Source organism: Nycticebus coucang, chromosome 3 (assembly GCF_027406575.1).
Source record: "Nycticebus coucang isolate mNycCou1 chromosome 3, mNycCou1.pri, whole genome shotgun sequence".
Taxonomy (NCBI): Eukaryota; Metazoa; Chordata; class Mammalia; order Primates; family Lorisidae; genus Nycticebus; species Nycticebus coucang.
In genome coordinates, this window is record NC_069782.1 from 71404353 (window position 1) to 71427906 (window position 23554).

Consider the following 23554-nt stretch of genomic DNA (forward strand, 5'->3'; position numbering starts at 1 on the left):
TCCTCATCTAGAAAATGGGAAGATGATTGCCCACTTTGAATGAAAATTTGAATTAAGGCAAATCTAAATACTATACTTATGGCTCGGTGCCCTTAGCTCAGTGGTTAGGGCACCAGCCACATACACCAGGGCTGGTGGGTTTGAACCTGGCCCCGGCTCTGCTAAACACCAATGCAACTACAACAAAAAAATAGCCAGGTGTTGTGGTGGTGCCTGTAGTCCCAGCTACTGGAGAGGCTGAGGCAACAGAATCGCTTAAGCCCAAAAGTTGGAGGTTGCTGTAAACTGTGATGCCACGGCACTCTACCGAGGGGAACATAGTAAAACTCTGTCTCAAAAAAAAAAAAAAAAGATAAAATAAAAATAAATAAATAAATACTATACTAAAATAGGAGCAAAACCTTTCTTTATGATCAAAATTGGGAATATATGTACATGTTTAGAATCTGTTTAGGAAAGAGTGATTTCAAAGCTGATGGAAAAGAGAACTGGCAATTGTGTTTGTGTTGTTGTCTCTTGGTGGTTTTGCCTCAGCTGGTGAATTGTAAATGGCCACTGTAGCGGATGCTGTAGTGACCTGTCCCAATCCCCTTTATTGAGAGGTACAGCTGTCCCACAGAGGTTTCAAATGTTGCTCTTCTCCAAAAGGTTCTCATTGGCCACTGAGAGAGGTGCCTGGTAGCCAAAGACCCCGGACAAGCCCTGAATGCTACTCATGTTGTAGAGCTTTCTGCAGGGTCATGTTAAATGACCTTAGAGATCCTGAATGACATCTTTCCTCAGCTGCTTCCCCTGGTCTGATGCTGCCTGCCTTACAGGTTTCTCCTGAGGGCAGTTCCTTCATAAATCATGAGCACAAGAATCCCCATTTCAGGCCCTGCATGCAGGGATCTCCAACCAGGGCATCTGCTCATATATTTGGGATTCCCAGCTGCTCTCTCCCTTCCTGTTTGCAAAGGATGTACAAAGGAAAGAGGTCACTATCTTGCTGCTATTTTAAAACATGGGCATGATTTTAAAATATCTTGTGCATGCACTAACCTCATCATCCAACACCCCTGAGAAGTCAGTAACTTAGGAGGTTTGATATGACAACATGCTTCACTGAAGACTAAACAATCATCATTAATTAAAGAGTCAGCAACTGTAGCAGTAATCTGAGTCATTTAAAAATAGAATCAGAGCAAAAATTTCGCTCCAAGGTTCCATGTATAGTGCAGGAAATAATTTCTACTTTATCTTACATAGATTTATTTCTATGGAGAAATGGTCATGACTTATGTAAGTGGCTTGAGCAAGCACAAACCTCTCTGGAGTCAATTTCTCCATCTGTAACATAGGGATAGAAGCTCCCTCTCCACCCTGCCTGGGTTTGCTGTGAGAATGCAATGTCTCTGTGTCAATTCAAAGATGATTATCTTTGGCATCTGTCTGTGGTTGTGTGTCTTTTTTTTTTTTTTTTTGCAGTGTTTGGCCGGGGCTGGGTTTGAACCCACCACCTCCGGCATATAAGGCCGGCATCCTACTCCTTTGAGCCACAGGCACCGCCCTGGTTATCTGTCTTATGAGAGTGGCCATGTTATTTTTTCTGTGATCAATCTGTCCCTTGTCTAAATAGAACCCCTCCTGGCCCTCAGTAGGCTGAGGCTTAGGTATAAACCCAGTCTTGGGCTCTGGGTTCAAAACTTCTTCCCACAGCTCAGTTTTATTACTTACCCGCCTTTGAACCACAGGGATTTGGACATCTCCCCTTCTCCCCGGGCCTGCAGGACAGACAGATAGACATGGTCAGTGTGGTCCCTTCCTCTCTTCCTAAGGAAGGCATCATACCCACTTCTGACTCCCTTTAGGCTGGGAGTCAGGAGGCCTGGATCCTTGTCCTGGCTGTGTATCCTTAGGGAGCTTCCTGGCCTTAGTTTGTCCATTTGTAAAATGGGCTGGAGGAGAGAGGAGGTCCTCTCTGTCACCCACCTCAGTAGACTTTGGTCTCCCCATTGATCAAACCTGGGTATCTGTCAGCATCATCTTAAATAATAGCTCATGCTCTATAGTTGTGGGATCCTCAGGAGCTAAAATTTCTCAAACATAAGATCTTGTCATCCCCTAAACTCCCTTCAGCCTCATTTATTCATCTGCTGCATGCCTCAGGACCTTTGCCTGAGCTGTGCGGCTAGCTGGCATGCTCTCTCATCTTCCAGACCCAACCAGCCTCTGTTTATCACTCAGGTCTCAGCATAGGTACAGGGTCTACACCCCTACCTGCCCTCCATCTTGCAAATAAAGGGTTAACACATAAATTATGGGAGTGGGCAGCACTCTTCTGAAACATCATTGAAATATTTTGGATATCCCTTCTCCTTAAGTATCATCTCCAGGGAGTTTTCCTGATTACCTTGGATTAGTTTTATGCCTTTTCTACGAAACCCAGAGAACTTGTCCATGTTTATTTTTCTTGTGAGAACTTGTCCATGTTTATTTTTCTTGTTACATCACTAGTTCTATAGTTTATTTTTCTTTTTATGTCACATGTTCCAGTGGTAGCTGGTGTTTTTTATTTAAACTGCTGACAGCAAAAATTACTATTCAATAGCCTTTTTACCATATACTTTTTGGTACCTTTTGAATTTAGAACCATGTGAAAATATTATTTGGTAAAAAAAAAAAGGGGGGGGCGGAGCCTGTGGCTTAAAGAAGAGGGCGCCCGCCCCATATACCAGAGGTGACAGGTTCAAACCCAGCCCCAGCCAAAAAAAAAAAAAAAAAAAAAACACTGCAAAAATAAAAACAAAAACAAAAGCAAAATAACCTGCCAGGTACAGTGGCTCATGCCTGGAATTCCAGCAACTTGGGAGGCTGAGCTGGGAGGATGGCTTGAGCCCAGGAGTTTAAGGTCAGTTAGGGCAACATAGCAAGATCCTGCCTCTAAAAAAGTGAAAGAAAATTAGCCAGGCATGGCAGAGAGCATCTGTAATCCCAGCTACTTGGGAGGCTAAGGCAGGAACCCAGGAATTCAAAGCTGCAGTGAACTATGATTGTGCCTCTGCATTCCAGCCTGGGCAACAGACCAAGATCTTGTCTCTAAAATAAAAATAAAATAAAATTCTATTTTAAAACAGATAAGAAATTTGGTTTGAACTTTCTGCCTCTGGAGTTTATTTAGAATTTCTTCCTGCTAGCACCACCTCCTTTTGGTGGACCACCCTGGATAGCAACACTGCTCTCAGGCTGGGTGTCTGAGTTGGGGTACTGGGTGTGGCCAAGCCTTGTATGGAAGGAGCACTGGGCAGGGCCAGGCAGAGCGTGGTTGGGGAATGAGCCACCTGTTCACTCACCTCTTGCAGCTGCATCCGCACCTTGTTGAAGGCTCGCAGCCAGTTGGCCCTGGCCCTGGACATGGAGTCCTGACCCTCCTGGCCTTCTTCATCCTCTCGTGGCCTGAAACTGAGGCAGGGAAAGCTGGGAGGCCTCAAGGCCAGCCCTCCATGACCCTGACCTTCCCTTGTACCCTACCCTCCGACCCAGGGGCATCTCTGGCCCCTCGAAGACACTAGGACCCACATGTGTCCGCACCTCAATGCCCCTCACTCCTTCCCTGATACCGTCATGGTCCCTTTTCACTACTCTCAGCCCCTGTGATCCTTTGTAATCCTATTTGCACAGGATCCTTCTTCAGCCCTATGACTTCTTCAACCCCAGCATCCTCTAAGGTCACAACCCCTTATACCCATTCATGACTCCAGTGAACTCCTTTGACCTCCCCAATTCACTGGCACTTATGATCTCTTCAATAAACCCATGGCCCTGTGACAACTTCCAGTCCTGGCAACTGCCTAGGCCCACACTAGCCCCCATCGCAGCTCCACTGGCTTTATGACTTGTGACAGCCCTTTCAACCCCTCAGCCACCTCTCATTACCTCTCCTCGGCCTTGGAGGGTTCAGGCTCAGGTGCTCGATCAGTGACAGTCACCTCCTCGGGAGTGGGTGGCTTGGGGGCTGCCTTGGCCATGTCTCCATCAGCAGGCAAGACTGGGGCCTTGTCCTCCTTCCCAGGGGCAGCTGGTGGGAGGCTGATGCGCTTGAAGTCTTTGGGCTCAGCCACGATGGCATCCTCATGCTGGGCATAGCTGCCCACGTCGTCAGGCACCTCCTCCTCCTCCTCTTCCAGCTCCTCCTCATCCTCAGGCAGCTCCTCTTCCTCCAGGAAGTCCTCCAGGTCCTCATCCAGCTCCTCTTCATCCAGTTCCTCCTCATCCTGGTCCCAGCGGGGTGAGTCTTTGTGGTAGCTGACCGAGCTATGGCATGAGTGATAGGAGTCCCCGTCCCGCTCGTCCTCCAACTCAGAGCCCTGCAGGCTCTGCTCATCCGGGTCGAAGTCCTCACTCAGCTGTGAGCTTCCCTGGCTCAGCTCCCCTGAGGAGGCATAACGGCTACTGCCTGTGGGGCTGCAGGAACAGGCTGGGGTTCAGGGGCTGGAGCCCCAAGCTGCTACCTGCCCAAGCCCTGCCACACAGATTCTATCACCTCGGCATTCACTCAACACTGGCTGAGCACTTACTGTGTGCTAGGCCCTTCTCTGGATGCCAGAATACACGGCCATGGACAAGAGAGATATGAATCCCTGCTCTTTGGCATTTACAGTCTGGTGGAGGGTCAGGGGGAGAGATAAGCAATACACTGAGCTGGGGTCCTGGATCAGCGTCTTTGCAACGGGCCTCTAGGACACCTAGCACTCCTGAAACTAGAATATGGACATACCGATCTTTTGATGGCCCCGACCTGAACCTGGGTTTCTCATGGTCCTCTCGGGGAACTGGGGCCTTCCTGCCTCCACTACCTGCTTCAGTGTCCATCACAACTGTTTCTGCGCTGGATCCCCACACCTCTACATTGAAAATGTATGGGAAATGCATCTACTTCCCCATACCCCAGGCCCCCCCGGTCCAGCCTCTACCGTTTCTGCTTCGCGTTCCTTGAAAGTCCTTGCTTCCCTTGGAAGCCACAGGGGGGCTTTTTAGTATCCTAACTCTAATCACATCCCTTCCCTGTTCCAAATCTTGTGATGGCTCCCTAATGCCTTGGAATAAAACCCATGCTAGCCCCATGTGGTTCATACCCTCAAATATTCCCCCCACCCCCTATTTCTCTCCACTCCAGCCACACCAGCCTCCCACTGCTTCTCCAACATCCTAACCTTGTGCCCACCTTCACGCCTTCACACCTGCTCTCTTCTTTGCTTGCTTTACCTGGTAAACTTCTATTCATCCTTTGGTACCCATTAAAATGTTCCCTATCCTCTGGCCAGGTCAGGCTCCCATTAAATGCTCCTTATATGCACCCTGAATCATACTGAATGTGACCGGGAAGAAATATTTCTCTCTGCCCAATGGCAGGCAGGAGAACACAGGAGTCACCACTCAGCTCTCTTGGAACCATTCATTCAGTCACTCAACAGACATTATCGTTCCCTGATTAAATGCCATCTGTGCTCTCAGTGCCAGGGACCCCTTTCCCCTTCCCTAGCCAGCCCCAGGGATTCTATAGGAATTTAAAATGAGGGTTTCCCCCTCTGGCCCTTGCTTGTTAGCTCATGTGTTTAGCTGGTTGCTTTTTAGTGCCTGTCCCTGTAGACAGAGGAAGTTGAGACATGGGAGGCCAGTAAGCATTTGTCTGTAAAGGACTCCAACCTTCCTCTGCTGGGAATACTCCCAAAGTCCACTCTAGCACATCCTGGGGTCCCTTGGGAGGGACCTAGCCTAGAACTAGGGTCCAAAACACAGGCCCGGATAGGCCTATCTGCCACCTCAGGTGTCATATAAACTCCCCAAGCTTTGCTTTGCTTTGCTTCCTCTTCTCAAACTGGAGGGTGAGACCTGGAGATTGCCAAGACTTCCTCCACTCCAGCTCTGACATTTGGGCTCTTGACACAGCTCTAATCCCATTCAGGTGCCTCCCCTGGCTCCCATGAGCTTGAGCTTGCTATCCAAGGGCCTCTCTGCATACTCTAGCCCCATGCACCCCTCCAGCCTTTAGCCAAACCGTTGTCTCTGCCTAGAAATCCTTTCCCTTTCTCTGATACCTTGTTTATCCTTCAAGATGGGCTCCTAGGCACCCTCTTTGAGGAACTCCTCCCTTCGCTCTCCTATCACCAGTATGTCCAGTCCTGGCCCTTCCTCCAAGGCTCTGCTACAAGATGGAAATGTTTTCTATCTGCACTGTTCCAACACGGTAGCTAACAGCTACACGTGGCTCTTGTGCACTCAACAGGTGTCTAGTACAACAGAGAGTCTAAAATTTTATTTTAATTAATTTAAATTTCACTTTTAAAATCCCCATGCGCTACCATGTTGGACATGAGTTCTGAAAGCTCAGCTTATTTCAATGGCACAAAGATGGACCATTAACAATTTGTTTTTTTCACTGCACTAGAAATAAAATCATTCTGAGAATTTCTTCAAATCTCAGCCACAATACAAACACTCGTTTGTATAATTAATCTCCTCGTCAAGGCTCAGAAAAGGTCTGACATTCAGGAGCCTGCGTAATTTTATTTAATAATTGTGTGTTGCCCCTGAAGTTTTGGACCTAGATAACGCCAGGTAGTTCTGAGGGACTGACTGCCGGACATGCTGGTGGGAGCATAGAGAACAGGACAATGCCCTTGGTCAATGCTGCTGGTGCAGGATGCAGAAGGAACAGCACCCTTTTCCAGCTGCAGGCCCTGGGAGGCTAGCTGTGGATTACTGGTGACTTCTTTAGTCCTGAGAGGTAATGTGGTATTTTGGCTGTGGAAATGGACTCTGAAGCCTGCTTGACTAGGTTCAAATCCTGGCTCAGCCACTTACTAGCACTGTGACCTTGAGATATGCACTTAACCTCTCTGACCAAGAAGATGGTCATTTCCTGTGCCCCTCATTTCCTTGTCTTCAAAGCCAAGGGGAGATGAAGTAAATCCTACCTCACAGAATTATATAAGGAATATATAAATTATTGCAACTCATTAGAATGTCTAGCACAACTAATCATTCTTTTTCTTGCTTAAAAACTAGAAATTGTATGAGATGGGTGAGGCTGAATCCTATGAGTGCAGGGTCAGATCCTGTCATGACCTAAAATTCTGATATTTTGTTCATCATGGATCTTTTTTTCTTTTGAGACAAACTCTCACTCTGTTGCCCTGGGTAGAATACTCTGGTGTCATAGCTCACAGCAGCCTTAAACTCTTGAACTTGAGCAATCCTGTTGCCTCAGCCTCCCAAGTAGCTGGGACTACAGGTGCCTGCCATGATCCCAGGCTAGTTTTTCTATTTATAGTAGAGACAAGGTCTCACTCTTTTTCAGGCTGGTCTCAAACTTGTGAGCTCAAACAATCCACCCGCCTCAGCCTCCCAGAGAGCTAGGATTATAGGCATGAGCCACTTGACCCAGCCCATCATATATTTTTAAACTTTTTATTGAAATATAATTTACATGCACTCTTTTTTTTTTTTTTGAGACAGAGTCTGATTATGTCACCCTTTGTAGAGTGCCATGGCATCACAGCTCACAGCAACCTCAAGCTCTTGGGCTCAAGTGATTCTCTTGCCTCAGCCTCCCAAGTAGCTGGGACTACAGGTGTCTGCCACAATGCCTGGCTATTTTTTGTTGCAGTTGTCATCGTTGTTTTAGCTAGCCCAGGCTGGGTTTGAACCTGCCACCCTCTGTGTATGTGGCTGGTGCCGCAACCACTGTGCTACAGGCACCGAGCCTACATGCACTCATAAAAGTACATTTTGATGAATTTTTTTCTCATAGAGTTTTACATTCATTGTGATTTTTTTTTTTTTTTTTTTTTTTTAGAGACAGAGTCTCACTTTGTTGCCCTCAGTAGAGTGTCGTGGCGTCACACAGCTCACAGCAACCGCCAACTCCTGGGCTTAGGCGATTCTCTTGCCTCAGCCTCCTGAGTAGCTGGGACCACAGGTGCCCACCACAATGCCCGGCTATTTTTTTGTTGCAGTTTGGCCGGGGCCGGGTTTGAACCCGCCACCCTCAGTATATGGGACCAGCACCCTACTCACTGAGCCACAGGTGCTGCCCTTCATTGTGATTTATTAAAATATTGAACTAAAATACTATTTGCCTTGATAACTGAGTTTCTTTGGCAACTTCTTCAAATTTTACACCTGATGTGAATACCTCACTTTTGGACCTAAGATATAGGCTAACTTCCCACTCCCAAATATCATAATCTTGCAGTAAGTGGCGTTCCTGCTGCGTATGTGTGAACTGAACCTAATAGCTTCCATTTCTTTCTTTCTTTCTTTCTTTTTTTTAAGATGATATCTCACTATGTTTCTCAGGCTGGTCTTAAACTCCTGGGCTCAAGCAATCCTCCTGCCTTAGCCTTCTGAATAGTTGGGACTACAGGTGCACATCACATACCCAGCTTGAGCTATCTTAATTCTTTGTCAGGGCAGCTCCTGTGGCTCAAGGGAGTAGGGTACTGGCCCCATATGCCGGAGGTGGTGGGTTCAACCCAGCCCCGGCCAAAACTGAAAAAAAAAATTCTTTGTCATAATAATACAAGTATAGGCTCACTACCAAGGGAGTATACAGTACTCATGCTCATCCTTTAAATTTAATGGAGGAAATGTATTTCTTCATTAGGGGAGGGGAGAAAACATTTTGACCATGACCAGAAATGACACCAGGCCAATGACTTGGCATCTGGTACGTCCTTTATAAATGCTAGTCTTTACAATGATTTCCAACTGTGTGACCTCGTGCACGTTACCTAACCTCTGCACCACCATGCCTGGCTAATTTTTCTTTTTTGTTGTTGAGACAAGGTCTAACTATGTTGCCCAAGCTGGTCTTAAACTCCTGAGGTCAATTATGGTCTGTGCCATAATTCTCTGTCAAGTGGGACCAATAATATTCCAGATAAAAAGAATGAAATGAGATGAAGCAGGGAAGGTGCTGAACTGGCACTGGGCACATAGCGAGCTCCAGAGACCATTATTCGTGTTATCTTTTTACCTAGCAGTCAACATATAACCCTTTCAGCCATCACTGTAAGTGCTTTACAAATATTTAACCTGTTTAGTATCATGTTTGTCATTGTTCTGTTTAGAAACCAGAGAGGGGTGATCATGTCAGTGATGAGCAGTGGCAGTGATGGGCTTCAGCCTCCCAGACTTAGGGACCAACCCATATCTCCAGGCAGAGGTCAGGGGACCCACCAAGCCAGCATTTCTAGGGATAGCCTTGTTTCAAGGCAGTATTGAGGGGGCTGTACATGGCCACTGTGCCCATGTCAGCCACACTGGAACACAGGGTCAGGAGATACCATAGAGGGCTGGGCAGAGCTGCCCCTGAGACCACCAGCCAGCTACTGGATGTCTTTCCAGTGTCACTGTTCCTCACCACCTCCCATTAATACTCATATTTTTCTCCACCCATTCCCTCTCTCACCCTGTTGGAGAGAACATGAGGACCAATGGCTTTTAAGGGGAGAAACAAGAAACTCTCATAGTTAAGGAGAACTTCTCAGGCACCTGGACTTCCTTTTTTCTTCAACCAAAGCAGATCCCCTTTTATCAAACTCATAGAATTTTTTCTTTGCTAGAGACAAAGTCTTGCTGTCACCCAGGCTGGAGTGCAGAGGCCTGATCATATCTCACCACAGCCTTGAATTCCTTGGCTCAAATAATCCTCTCACTTTAACTTCCCAAGCAGCTCGAGCTACAGGTGTGCACCACCATGCCTGGCTAATTTTTCTTTTTTGTTGTTGAGACAAGGTCTAACTGTGTTGCCCAAGCTGGTCTTAAACTCCTGAGGTCAAGTGATCCTCCCACCTTAGCCTCCCAAAGTGCTCAGATTACAGCCGTGAGCCACTGGCCAAGTTCATAGAATTTTCTTGGAAGGTTTTGAATAAAGAAAGAGATCTACTGCCCACAAGAAAGTCTGGATTCTGCTCTCCTAGATGCTCATATCTCCACCTCCAGGTCCCAGTCCCTATGGCCCACCCCTTCTCTCTATTGCAGGGGATAGAGCAGGACCCTCATACATATGCATGCACACAAACCCACTCCACTCCATAGCAGCTACCTGAGTGCCCGAGTCTCAGAGAACTCCTCATAACTGTGCATGGAGTCACTGTAGGATTCCCGGGAACCTAGGGGTGGTGGGCGGACAGAGTACTGGTGGACTGAGGCATTGGGTTGCGATGTAGTGTAATAGGGTGGAGGGATGCTGTTGCTCGTTTCACTGCGGTAGTCGCTGTCACGATCGTCCACTGCACTGTCAGGATCATCATCTGGAAAAGAGATGAGGTGAGGGGAGAAGGTGAGAAGATAGAGAGCACAGAATGGGGATCAATGCAGTCTCTCACCCTTAGGGTATGACTAACCCAAGAAGAGAAAAATTTCACCAGAATGGATAAAGGATTGTGGGTCATCTTAATAGAGGTATAGACTTTCAAACAAGGAAGGTGAAAACCCTGCTTTGCTTTATGTGGTCAAGCTGGACCTAGAGTTTAGGGTATGGGTAGGCTCTACAATGCAAAGAAAACAGGAACAAATTAGAGGGCATCCTTCAGCTCACATGTGATGAAGAACTTTGCTGAAATTCAGGATCTCTAAAAATGAGATGACATTTTCCATCAGGCAGTTAGTTTCTCATGACAGGAGTCACATAAACAATCAGGGAGAGTTGGAGGGAGATAAGGAGGACAAGGTGAAGTAAATGCATTTAACCCTTAAAGATCTGCTGATATCCGAGGGGAAGGCCCCCAGACCTGAACTTACATGTCCAAGACCAAAGCCAGCACTAAGACAGGGTTTTGCTTCCCTCAGAAATGGAGGTTAGATTCTTAGGTTGGCAAGACCACCACACACCCAGAATCTACTGCTGAATGGAAGCGAGTGGAGCTGCCAAACATCAAGTGTTCATTAATAATTAAAAGGTATTTTGGCTTGCTTTGGTTTCCTTAGTGCATATGTATGTATTCTGAATCATAAAAAAACTCAAACATTTGGGCAGTGCCTATGGCTCAGTGAGTAGGGCGCCAGCCCCATATACTGAAGGTGGCAGGTTCAAACCTGGTTTTGGTCAAACTGCAACAAAAAAATAGCCGGGGGCGGCGCCTGTGGCTCAGTCGGTAGGGCGCCGGCCCCATATACCGAGGGTGGCGGGTTCAAACCCGGCCCCAGCTGAACTGCAAACTAAAAAATAGCTGGGCGTTGTGGCGGGCGCCTGTAGTTCCAGCTACTCGGAAGGCTGAGGCAAGAGAATCGCTTAAGCCCAGGAGTTGGAGGTTGCTGTGAGCTGTGTGATGCCATGGCACTCTATCGAGGGTGATAAAGTGAGACTCTATCTCTACAAAAAAAAAAAAAAAATAGCCAGGTGTTGTGGTGGGCACCTATAGTCCCAGCTACTTGGGAGGCTGAGGCAAGAGAATCGCCTAAGCCCAGGAACTGGAGGTTGCAGTGAGCTGTGACGCCACGGCACTCTACCGAGGGCGATAAAGTGAGACTCTGTCTCTACAAAAAAACAAACAACAATAACAAAAAACCCTCAAACATTGTAATTCTAAAAGCAACATGTCTGGGTAGTGGGATAATTGGGGATTGTACATGTTCTTTATTCCTTTCTGTACCTTCTAGAGAAAAATGATTTCAATAACATACATGTTATTAATACTTTTAGAATTAAAACGAATGATAAAGTTATCTTTATTTTAAAAGCAAAGCAAAACACAGCCCATGTAGAAAGCATAAAAGGAACAGGAAAGGGGAAGAGAGGAAAAAGCAGAGACCTTACATCTCAGACCAGGGAATGGGAACTTCTGAGGGCTGTGAGTGTTGCTGGCAGCATCAGGTAGGTTAGATTTTGTGGTACAGGAGAAAATTTATTTAGAAAGCAACACTTGGGTTGAAAATAAAGAGTCTAGGGTGGCGCCTGTGGCTCAAGGAGTAGGGCGCTGGTCCCATATGCCGGAGGTGGTGGGTTCAAACCTAGCCCCGGCCAAAAAAAAAAAAAAGAAAAGAAAAGAAAGCATCTAGAAAAATGTTAAAACTCTGATTGGGTGGCTCATGGTAACCTCCATGATGGTGTTTGTTTACTGATGATTTTATGTACCAAGAAGTGGTTTGTACCTTTTTAAAAAGATTTCACTTAATTTTTTTTTTTAGAGAGATGGTCTCACTGTGTTGCCCAGGCTGGTCTTGAACGTCTGGCTTTATGTGACCCTCCAACCTCAGCCTCCAAAATACCTGGGATGGCAGGTGCAAGCCACTGTACCTGGCTTGATTTGTACCTTTTTATGACTTTAACTATTTTTGCTCATTTGCCAGATGTTTGCATATTTTTCTTACCTATTAAAATTACCTTTCTAATTTTTTTACAGCGAATCACATACATCTTTACATGTTAAAAAAAAGGTCTAAATTCCCTTTACTGTGGTATAGAAAAATTAATTTCATACTTAGAGAGTTATTTTGACTTGTTCCCTAACTTATTTTGCTTTTAGAAAAATCCTAAATTCATTTTCACTTAGTGAAGATGACCTTAGCAAGGTAACCCTGGCTTCCTGGGCTGTCATGTGATTTGGGCCACTCTGACCTGCAAGCTTTTTATCCAGACCTTGCTATACAGGAGCACCATCTGAAGCTGTCAACTCTGACACTACAGGCAAAAGGAGAAGCAAATTTACCTCCAGTTCCCATGACTTAGTGGTATGTATCTGACATGACACCGTGCAGGCCTGGGGATGGAAATCTAAAAGCTGGACAATCCTCTGTGCAATTCTTGGACAATTTGTTGAAGTCACCAAAATATCCCTCTGATCAATTTTCCACCCAATTATCTGGATTTTTAGTCTTTGCACAAATCAGCATTCTTTCTACCAAATTGTCCTTACAAGGCTGAGATGTTTCCATCTCACGAAGCTGAGTACATGTTCACCAGATCTTTTTTTCTGGCAAATTGTCTGTGAGTGGCAAATTGTTTTTAGTTGGATTCTTTTTGCTTTTGCTGATTCCGCTTTTTACCAAATAGTTTTTGACCAAATTGCCGCCTTCTGACTATTTTCAGCCACTTTTGTTTTGACCAAATGTTCTGCTTTTAGCTCAATTGTCTTTCCTTTTTGACTCAATTATCAGCTTTAGCCAAGTTGGTTTTACCTAAAAATGTCTTTGCTTTTGACCATATTGTTTGTTTCTGGCAAATTGGTTGTTGTGAAGCCTGCCCTGTTGTGAATGCCTATTTTGGCTGAATCGATTTTTAACCAACGTGTGTTTTGATAAATTGTAGTGGACCAAAGTGTTTGTGAACAGTTTTCCAGGTCTTGGAGTTAGGTTTTTCCACCAGGATATGGAGAAGGAGTGAAGGAATCTCCTCCAGCTGGTGGAGGAGAGAGCAGAGAGACGATTCATGCTCAGACTAGAGGACTGTATTTCTCTAGAAGGGGAAGGATATGAGAGAAAGGGAGAAATTCCTTAAGGAGAAAAATGGACATTTAATTTGGCTGGGTGTAAGGGCTCACTCCCATAATCCTAGCACTTTGGGAAGCCAAAGCAGGAGGATCGCTTGAGGCCAGGAGTTTGAGACAAGGCTGGGCAACACAGTAAGACCCATCTCTAAAAAAAATTTTTTTTTATTAGCCAGGCATGGTAGCACATGACTATAGTCCCAGCTACTTGAGAGGCTAAAGAGAGAGGATAACTTAAGGCCAGGAGTTCAGGACCAGCCTGGGCCATAAAAATAAAAAAATAAATTGGTGGTGGTGGTGGGGGGGTGTATGTGTGTGTGTGTAGCTTGCCTCCTTTCCGGGGGGGGGGTAGGGGGTATGTGGTGGTGGTGGAAAATAAAGGAAGGTGTGACTATGGTTGGAGGCCTTTAAGTGCTGAAGTCCCTGGAGTGATAGCTCCCTGAGGGGCCCTGCCCTGCTACTCGGTTGGAGACTCTCCCCTTTCATCCACACCATCCCAGCCTGTTCCTATGGAGGCAGGAGATGTGAAAACAAAAAGCAGGGAGGGGTCACAGGAGAGGAAATGAGGTTATACATGGGGAGTGTGTTGGGGGGATCACAGTGCTCACCTAGAGACAAGCAGGTCTCCATCTAAATGCTCATCCCTCCCAGACAGAGCAGAACTCCCAAGACAGGTGTTAATGAACAGGGGCGGGTAGGCATGGGAGGGGTCTTTCTGGCTCTTTGGCCCAACATGCTAGCCACAGGCTCCTCACTTCCCTGTGCAGTGGGGTGAGGGTCTCAGGGATCCCCCATGGGCCTCCCTGAACATCAGGCTGAGTACTTACTCTGCTGCTCACCCCAGCCAAAATAATTCCAGTTGCCTACAAAGAGAAGGATCAGAGATAATAAAAGGGAGTGGACAAAGGGGTAGGCATGGGGAGAGGGGGCTCCCCCACCCTCCTCACTCTCCCTTTCTCCTCCCTCTACCCCAGAATCCGGAGCCCCTCTTGCCCTGAGCATCTTCCCCAAATATCGATTTCATTGATGATGTTTGCTGTGCCTCTGTTCACCACCTTGGCAGGAAGGCGGGTATGTCCATTTTCAATCAGGCCACAGGCTCAGCCGGGAAGAAACAAAGCAGTTATTTGAGTTCAGGTTTTTCTGACTCTGAAGGCTGAGATCAGTCCTCCCCACTCCTCCCCTTAGCTCACGGATAAGGAAAGACACACCAAACTGGAAACCCTAAGCTTCAAAACCTACCCTATTGGGTAGTTTTTATAATTTTACAGGTGAAGAAATACAGCTCAGAGAGGTGTAGTGAGTAGCCCAAAGTCACACAGCCGATGAGTATTAGGACCAGGGAGAGAGAAGCACCTTCACCCATCATTCACAGAACCTGGAATCTCAGAAAAATGCCCTGGACCAGAATCTTGGCTCATCTGACCCTTGGCTGCCTCTCGTGTGAAATAGGGGAGACAAAACACTCCTGGGAGGACCTGGAGGTAAATGCTGAGTGGTGGCCTCCATTTTCCAAATTGAACCTCTCCTGACATCAGTCCACCTTCCCAGGCGCTCTTTGCCACTGAACTCCTGCCTCCACCTTCCCTGTCCCTGTCCCTACCTCAGCCCTTCAGTGACCCCATTCCCTGCGAAAGGGTCTTGTAATACTTCCCAGGCAGAGATGGCCCCTACCCAGCCAGGGAGGTCAAGGGACCTTCTCAATATCACGTCCCACGTCAGTGTGGAAACAGCGTCCCCAACTCAGTCCCCCAGCCCTGTGCCCTCCTCCCCCAGGTGCCATCACCACCCTTCTGGGCACATAGGCAGGGAGACAAAGATACAAGGAAGACTGTGAGGGAGGCAGGAAAGGAGGATGGGGACGCAGATGGAAAAGGAGAAGAAGGGAGACAGTCAAGTGGGATCACGGTGTTGGCACGTGGGAGCTCTGCCCTGGGGCTGTATGATTTGCTGCTTTCTCTCCACTCCAGAGGACTTGGAGGGCCCTTGAAGGAGGGTGACAGCTCCTTGGTCCATGGAGACTTGGAGGGGAAATATCAGATGTCCACAGGGACAAGGAAGATAAATAATCTTGACCAACCAAGCCTTGATAGAGAAATGTGATCACTATAATTAATAGATGGTGTAGTGGAAAAAGAAGCAAATATGGAGTCCTCAGACCTGGGCTCAAATCCTGGCTCTGCCACTTGCTGGGTGTATGGCCTTGATCAAGTCACTTCTCTTGGGGCCTCAGTTTCTTCATCTAAAAAATGGGTGGATGATACAGCCCTCATCTGTTGTTGGTGTGTGCATTGTACACGTGTTGGCGGGATCATCTGTCAGTGTCCATCTGTTCCACCTGACTGTGGGCTGCTTGGGGTCTGTGTTGGCCCCATGAATACTTTGTTGAGTGAATTGCAGGCCTGCATCCAGGATCTGATGAATGGAAGCAAAGCATGAATATGGTTTTGGGGGGGCCTCTGGATGTCCTGGGTCTTTCCAACAGCTCGCAGAGTAAGAGAGCTGTCAGATGTGCCATTTCAAAAAGAGGGGCCCTAAAGATCAGAGAGGGACACTGGCACACCTGTGGCCACATAGCAAGGCAGGACTCAAACCTGAGTCTCAGCTCTCTTCTTTCCACTATGCTGTAAGTGACCCTGCACTCTTAGGACTTGCATCTCTGGAGGGAAGTGACCAGTTAGACAGAACAGTCATGGGATAGGGGTGGGATGAGGGTTTCAGCCGATGCCCAGGGAGGAATCGAGAGTTACTTACAACACTGGTTGCTGGGGACAGGCAGAGGCTTGTCTTGTTCATCTTGGAATGTGTACTGAAGTGGAGAGAAGGAGAGAGGGCTCATCTCAGCGGGGCCATAAGTTAGGGGACCAGAATGGTCCTCTGTTTTATCTTCTTGTGATTTCCCCTTAACTCCCAAATCCTCTCCTTCTTGATGAGAAGGACACAGGTGTTTACAGAGGAGACAGAAAGAGGGAAGGAGAAAGAAAGACAGAGAGACAGCGAGAAACAGAGACAGAAAAGAAGACACGGATGAGGGCGGCGCCTGTGGCTCAAGGAGTAGGGCACTGGCCCCATATACCAGGGGTGGCGGGTTTGAACCCCGCTCTGGCCAAAACTGCAAAAAAAGAAACCCAAAAAGACACAAATGAAAGAAAGAAATGGGGGGTTGAAGCAGGTAGCTGAAGAAAGAGGATGATGAGGAGGTTGAATAAAAATTATTAACATGGGGTGGCGCCTGTGGCTCAGTGGGTAGGGCGCCGGTTCCACACACCAAGGGTGGCAGGTTTGAACCCAGCCCCAGCCAAACTGCAACAAAAATATAGTTGGGCGTTATGGTGGGCGCCTGTAAGTCCCAGCTGCTTGGGAGGCTGAGGCAAGAGAATTGCTTAAGCCCAGGAGTTGGAGGTTGCTGTGAGCTGTGACGCCACAGCACTCTACTGAGGGAGACAAAGTGAGACTCTGTCTCTAAAAAAAAAAATTATTGACGTGTGAATGCTGCCTTTTTCCTTGTGCCTTCCACTAAAGAATGGTCTAGTCTTGCCTGCTATTTCTTCCCTGACCTTAACCTTCTGAAGACTGTCTTTGGGGGCCACATTGGGTCTTTGCACTGTAATGACACAAATTCAGGGAGAAGGGGAATGGCATGGAACAACAGAGGCACAGGTGGTAGGGCTGGTGGAGAAGGGAGCACTTTTAGGAAATTTGAAAGTGTCTCTGGAGATGCTAAGGGTCCCAGGGCATGAAGGGATATAAGAACCACTGCCAGGGCCAATGCATTTTTTGTAGGGTTTTTGGCAAGTAGAGAACTTGAATGGATTTAAATTATTATATTGTTGGTATGCTGCATGCTCCTTGATTCCATAATTGCTCTGAGACTGGACCACAGGAGACAACAATATAGTTGGGTTACAAAGAGTTAAAAACATGGACACAAGACACGCTCAGAGAGAAATAGACATGGTGAGTAAAGGATGTGGGGAGACAAAGAGAGACAGATACCAGGAAGAAAACAGCCCCAGCCCCAACACTCACCTCATCCTGGTCCCTCAGGGCATTCAGCTGCTCCAGTTTCTTGGCCCAGTAGCGTGCCTCTTCCTCAGGAATGTCTAGAAGTGGAGCCCTGGCTGTGAGCCTGGATGCCCCTCCCTGCCCCTCAGCCTCCATCCTGCAGACCTACTGAGCACTAGCCCTCCCTGACTTCTGGGGTCTTTGGCAAAGCCTAGGAGGTCAAGATGGGCTGGACTCTGGCCTCAGGAAGATAGGCGTTGCTGACGAGGAGACAGAGTGGCAACCCCCATCCCCCCAACCCCTCACGGAGCTGCCTTGGAAAGGAACAGAAGATGGGAAGAGATGGGTCCCAGCATTAAAAGGGTAGGGAAGCCATGAGTTTCTAGATAGGAGACATTGAGGCCTCTCTGCTCTCGGCCTCTGTCTCTACATGTCTATCTGTGTGTGTCTCTCTCTGCTTCTCTGTCTCTTTCTATCCCCAGCTCACCCCTATAGCCTGAGGCATTACCATGAACAAGCCAGGACAGCTCAGACCTGAACCCCAGAGGCTGAGAAGCATTTGCTACTCCTCGGTAACCTAGAGGGGCTGGGACATGCCCTGCATGGGGCAGGTTTGTCTCCCTGTTGACTTGCTGCAATCCAGGAAACCCTCTACAGAAGTGGGGCTGGGCTGGGTGAGGGTCCTGAACCCCCGGCACTCACCTAAGGGCAGCTCGAAGCGTGTGTCAAGGAGAATGCGGTGGAAGGTGGGGTCCTTGGTGCCACAGATCTCATTGTCTGCCATGATGACCTGAGAGTCCAGAGTCAACCACTCTCCAGGGCCCTCCTGGGGGTCAGAGAAGGTGTGTGGATCAGGTATCTGCAGCACGCTGGCTGCCGGGCCCCCTATTCTCAGGAGATGGCCCCTTTACCCCTACCCTGAGAATAAGGGGCATGTCCCTGCTTTACACATGAGGAAACCCAGAACCAAGGACAGAGAGACAACACTGCAGGGTTAGGCAGGAAGAGCCACAGCCTTGTATGGCCACTCTCTACCCTGGGTGAGGGCTTGTGGGACTCCTGCTTCCAAAGAAAGCCTTGACCCTCTCATCATCCAGGGAGGAAACCCCCTAAGAGAATAAGCCTATCCCCTTGGTTGGAGGTGTGAGACTTTAAGCAAGTGGGGTTCTCTCGGAACCTTAGCTTCTTCATCTCTCAAATGGGAATGATCTGCTGTGGAATCTACTTTCTGCTGCCCTAGGTAACCAAACTTTCCTTACACTTGGAGGGCTATATAGGAAATTTTAGGTACTCCCACAAGGGTTCTTTCAGGACTCACTTGCCTGGACTATTGCACTAAATTCCTTCCTCTTCATTCATTCATTCATTTGAAAAAAAATGCTCCTTTGTGCCTCCTCTATGCCTGGTTCATACTGGGTGATACTAGGGTCCCCAAGAGGTGCCAGCCACCAGCCTGGGCCCTGAGGAAACTGTATTCTCAAGAAACAGAGCTGGACACTGGCTCCCCCAGCCCTGTAAGATCAAGGCTAGGCCAGAGGGAGGGAGGAAAGCTAAGAGATCCAGGAGAGCGTTAGAGAGAACTTCTTGGAGGAGGGGGCGTAGAGCTGGGCTTAGAGGGTGATGGAAGAGAAGACAACTGAAGCTCAGGGAACAGCCCGTGAAAAAGTTGAGAGACTAGAATCTGTGAGGGGTGAAGGTTGGGAGAAGGGACAGGAAGGAAGTGAACAATCGTGATCACTGCCCGCTGGCTATGATGTGAGGTCTGAGGGGCTAGGGTTCTTGTCTAACTTCTTCCTCTGGGCTGGTGTAACCTTCTACCTGCCGTCCATCTGAGGCACAAAATTCTAGTTGACCTTTTCTTCTTCCACCATAGTAATACAAGATCCATAAAGTTTGTATGCAATTTTAAACAGTTGGCTATTTTTTTTTTAAGACAGTCTTACTTTGTCATACTCAGTAGAGTACTGTAGCATCACAGCTCACAGCAACTTCAAACTCTTGGGTTTAAGCAATTCTCTTACCTCAGCTTCCCAAGTAGCTACAAGCACCCACTATGTTTAAATGCTTGGTTTATCATTTTTTTTTTAAAGATGAGGTCTTACTCTGGTTCATGTTGGTCTCAAACTCATGAGCTCAGGCAATCTACCCAACTTGGCCTCCCAGAGTGCTAAGATTAGTTGGTTCTTTTAAATTGCACATGAACTTTATGGACATCCTGTACATTTTTAGCTGGGCCTAGAGCTACACAACGTAGGACTATATTTCCCAGAATCCCTTGGAGCCAGGACTATATGACTAAGTGCTGGCCAGTGGGATGTGACTGAAGCGAACTAAGCAGCTTCCAGGTTGGGCCTCTTCCTCTGCCACCTTTCCTTGGCTGGAATGTAGATGAAAAGGTGAGCCTCAAGCAGCTATTTTGGGCCACAGGATTGACGCTACATCAGAAGAAAGGCAAAGCAACAAGATGGAAGGAGCTTAGGCTCTGGTGACTTCAGAACTATTTTGGCAACTTTGCATGTCTACATGTATGTTGTCTGAGATGGCAAATAAATGTCTTTCTTGTTTAGGCCACTGGCATCTGGTTCTTGTGGAGGACAAAGTGGAGGAAACCACTCCTCCTTCCTCACTCTCAGCCTGCACACCACTCACCTCATTGGACTGACGGATAGTCCGCAGTGGGATCCACACAGTGCCCACCATTGTGTCCCAGATAAGACCCTTGTTCCACACTTCCACAGTCAACCCTAAATCCAGGCGGTTAATCTCACTGTGGAAAGAGGAGCGGGGATATGAAGGGAACAGGAGGGAGGGAATGGAAATTCAGAGAGGTTAGTTCATTTGCCTGAGGACACACAGCACACAGCAATTCAAAAGTAGGCCCTCGTGAGTCCTTAGCTGGGATGGTAACAACAGAGGGAAACTGAGGCAATAGGGGGAAGTTACTAGCTCAAGGTATCACAGAAGAACCAGGATTCCAAGCTGAGAGAGAAGAAATGGGGACAGATGTTACACATCTCCTGCATCATCATTTTGCTAAACCCTTCCTTGAGCCTCATGCCCTGACAATGTTGGGTAAGTGAAGAAGAGGTTCCAACACCCTCCATGGCTTCCTTTACCCCTAGGTTTAAGGGTAAAGGAAGCACCTCTGACTTTCCTGGTGTCATTTTCATCTAATCAGGCAAGGATACCCCTGAATACATACTTGATCCCAGCTCAAGCACTTTTCCTGTGGGCCTCATCTTAGAAATATACCACTTTCAGAGCTTGGGGAAACTTGATGAATATCAAATTCACCGAATTTACCAGTTTAACAAAGATTTGTCTCAAGGAATCTACTTCTTGAATGTATCTGTTGACTATGATCTGGTCACTTAGTAATTAACTTTTAGTGAGTTGGGGCAGCGCCTGTGGCTCAAGGAGTAGGGCGCCGGACCCATATGCCAGAGGTGGCGGGTTCAAACCCAGCCCCGGGCAAAAAAAAAAACTTTTAGTGAGTTGAGGTCAGTCCCTTCCCATTCACATGTTCCTAGAATTTGTAGGCTCCTCTCCCTTTGCCCTAAATGTCCCTCTGCTCTAGGATCCTCAATGCTAGGGCCTCTCATGCCCCTCACTGATGGTCCTCAGCCAGGCTGTGCTCCAGACATAGCATGGGGGTTGAGGGCTGCCTGGGTCCAAATCCCACCCGTGACACATATATGCTGTGTGACTCTGGGCAGGTGTCTTTACCTCTCTGGGCTTCTGTTTTATCATCTGTAAAATGGGGATTACAATAGCAGCCAGGGCTGTGGGCATAGTTGATTTAATCGAAGCATTTAAAGACTTAGAACAGGGCATGGCACGTGTTGCTGGCATCATCAGAGTAGAGGTTCGTAAGTGGGGATATATGAGGCCTTGTGTGGCTCCAGTTTGAGGGGCAGGTCCAGGTCATTAATTCATTCAATTATTAGACAAATATTTCGTGAGCCCCTACTGTATGCCATCTAGGCCTTGTGGCATGGGGGTCACAATGAGGACAGAGACCAACCTGGCCCCACCCTCCTGAGCTCACAGTCTGGCAGATGTGGCCAGAAATGTGAAAAAAAATCATAGAAATAACTAAAAATTGGTGGCTAGGCCTGAGAAGGACATGATGCTCTGAAACTGTAGCTTGGAGGAGCTGGTCAGGGAGGGCATCATTGAGGAGGTGACACAAGCTGAGACCCAAAAGACAAAAAGCCAGTAGAGGAGAAGGGGCAGGAGAGCAAGTGCAAAGGCCCTGGGGCAGGAAAAAGCTGGATGTGTTGGAGGAGCATGCAGAGGAGGTGGGTGTGGCTGGGGCAGGTAAGCAAGGGGGAGATAGAGGGAGATGCTGGCTAGGGGCTGTGGGGGAGGAGTGAGTTTTATTCTGAGGTCGATGAACCACGGACAACTTTGGAACATGGGAGCAAAAGGATGTGATTTGCAGTTTTAAAAATATCCCCCTCATTAGCCGGGTGCTGTGGCGGGCGCCTGTAGTCCCAGCTACTGGGGAGGCTGAGGCAAGAGAATCGCTTAAGCCCAGGAGCTGGAGGTTGCTGTGAGCTGTGTGATGCCACGGCACTCTACCGAGGGCTATAAAGTGAGACTCTGTCTCTACAAAAAAAAAAAAAAAAAAAAAATCCCCCTCACTGCCTGGAGGAGAACAGATTGTCGGAGGCGGATGGCACAGGAGGCCAGGGTGGAGACTGGCGGGCAGCAGGGACTTGGCTGATGGCCACGGATACAAAGGGAAATGCCTGGATTGGGATACTCTTCAGAGGTGAAGGTGATGGGCTGGACATGGGGTGGGGGAAGAGGAAGGGGAGTCCCAAGCGACTCTGGGGTGTCCAGGTCTGCTCCCAGGGGCCAGCAAGGAGCCAAGCTGTGCCGGGGGCAAGGCCACATCAGATGCTGCAGACTCACAACATGAAATCCTGCTCCCAGCTGGGCTGGCTGCCTCGAACAGCAATGGTCGTGCTCTTGACATTCTGCACTTTCAGGGTCACGTACGTGTTGAATTTCTCTGCGGCAATGACAGCAGGGGTCAGTGCTGGGGCTCAGTAACTCTCCAATGCCCCTTCCCTACCTCTCTAAGTGATAATTCCGTTCGCTGGGGGGCACTTCTTTGCCTCCTACCTCCACCTTCAGAGTACAAGGGAGTGATGCCTCACCTAGCTGCTTAGAAATGACTATGTCCAGTAGCCTTGTCTTTTAGCTGGGAAGACAGAAGCTTCCCAGAAAAGGGAGCAAAACTGACTATTAGAAACATCCTTCATCTTTCCAGATCTCACTTTTCCCAACTGTAGCCCAACCCCAGAGTTTCCTGTCCTTAGGATCCTGAGAAGGGCCTTTGGCTCAGGGTGAGCCTTACCCCTTCTAGGGTCTCCTTGGTTGGCTGGGAACTCCCACACAGACTTCTGGGATCCAAGGCCAAAGGCTGCCCTTTCCCATGTTTAATCCTCTGACACCCCCCTCCTTGTGCTCAGCAAACATAAAGCCCAAGTCTGAATCTGGGCTCAGACCTCCTCCCTGATCTCTGGTCTCTCCAAGAGACAGACAACACTGGATAGGACAGGACAGGACAGGAAGAGAGTCCACTTACCTTGAGCACCATCAAACTTGGCTTTTTTGACTGTGGAGAAAGACAGAGATAGGGAAGGGAGCCGGGGAGAGAGGTGGGGAGGAGACAGAGACAGAGATACACAGAGATACACCAAGTAGAGATATATAGTAAGAGAAACAGAGAAAAGAGGGACACAGAGAGAGAGGAGAGAGGCAAAGGCAGAAAGCAAGAGAGACAGAAGAAGACAGCAAACAGGAAACAAAAAAGAAATAGAGAAGCAGTATCGGTGACAAAGACAAAGAGATAAGGAGAGGAGGAGAGACAAAAGGGAGAAAGAGGCAGGGATGAGAGGGAGAGAGAGAAGCCATCAGAGAGATGAGTTTAGGAAGCCCTAGGGTAGCAGAAAATCGGGACCCTGGGAGCAGTCCCTGCTGCTCTCCCGCCCTCCAGCCCATGTTCCCATCTAATTTACCGAAGTTCCCCAACTTGTAATGCCTTTACCCACAACCCAACAAGA

At 48.0% G+C, this 23554-nt stretch overlaps 1 protein-coding gene across 1 annotated transcript in view; it reads right to left on the minus strand.

Moving 5' to 3' along the window:
* The window catches only part of UNC13A (unc-13 homolog A), a 68205-nt gene that overhangs the window by 35026 nt on the left and 9625 nt on the right, over positions 1-23554 (minus strand). Inside the window, exons 2-12 of the mRNA XM_053585682.1 lie at positions 23077-23106; positions 22398-22497; positions 20127-20244; positions 18180-18303; positions 17502-17575; positions 16227-16281; positions 14300-14335; positions 10091-10298; positions 3916-4443; positions 3333-3441; positions 1717-1763 (exon numbers count right to left, since the gene is read on the minus strand). Of these exons, the coding sequence (XP_053441657.1) occupies positions 1717-1763; positions 3333-3441; positions 3916-4443; positions 10091-10298; positions 14300-14335; positions 16227-16281; positions 17502-17575; positions 18180-18303; positions 20127-20244; positions 22398-22497; positions 23077-23106 (1429 nt within the window). The remainder of the gene's footprint in view (positions 1-1716; positions 1764-3332; positions 3442-3915; positions 4444-10090; positions 10299-14299; positions 14336-16226; positions 16282-17501; positions 17576-18179; positions 18304-20126; positions 20245-22397; positions 22498-23076; positions 23107-23554) is intronic.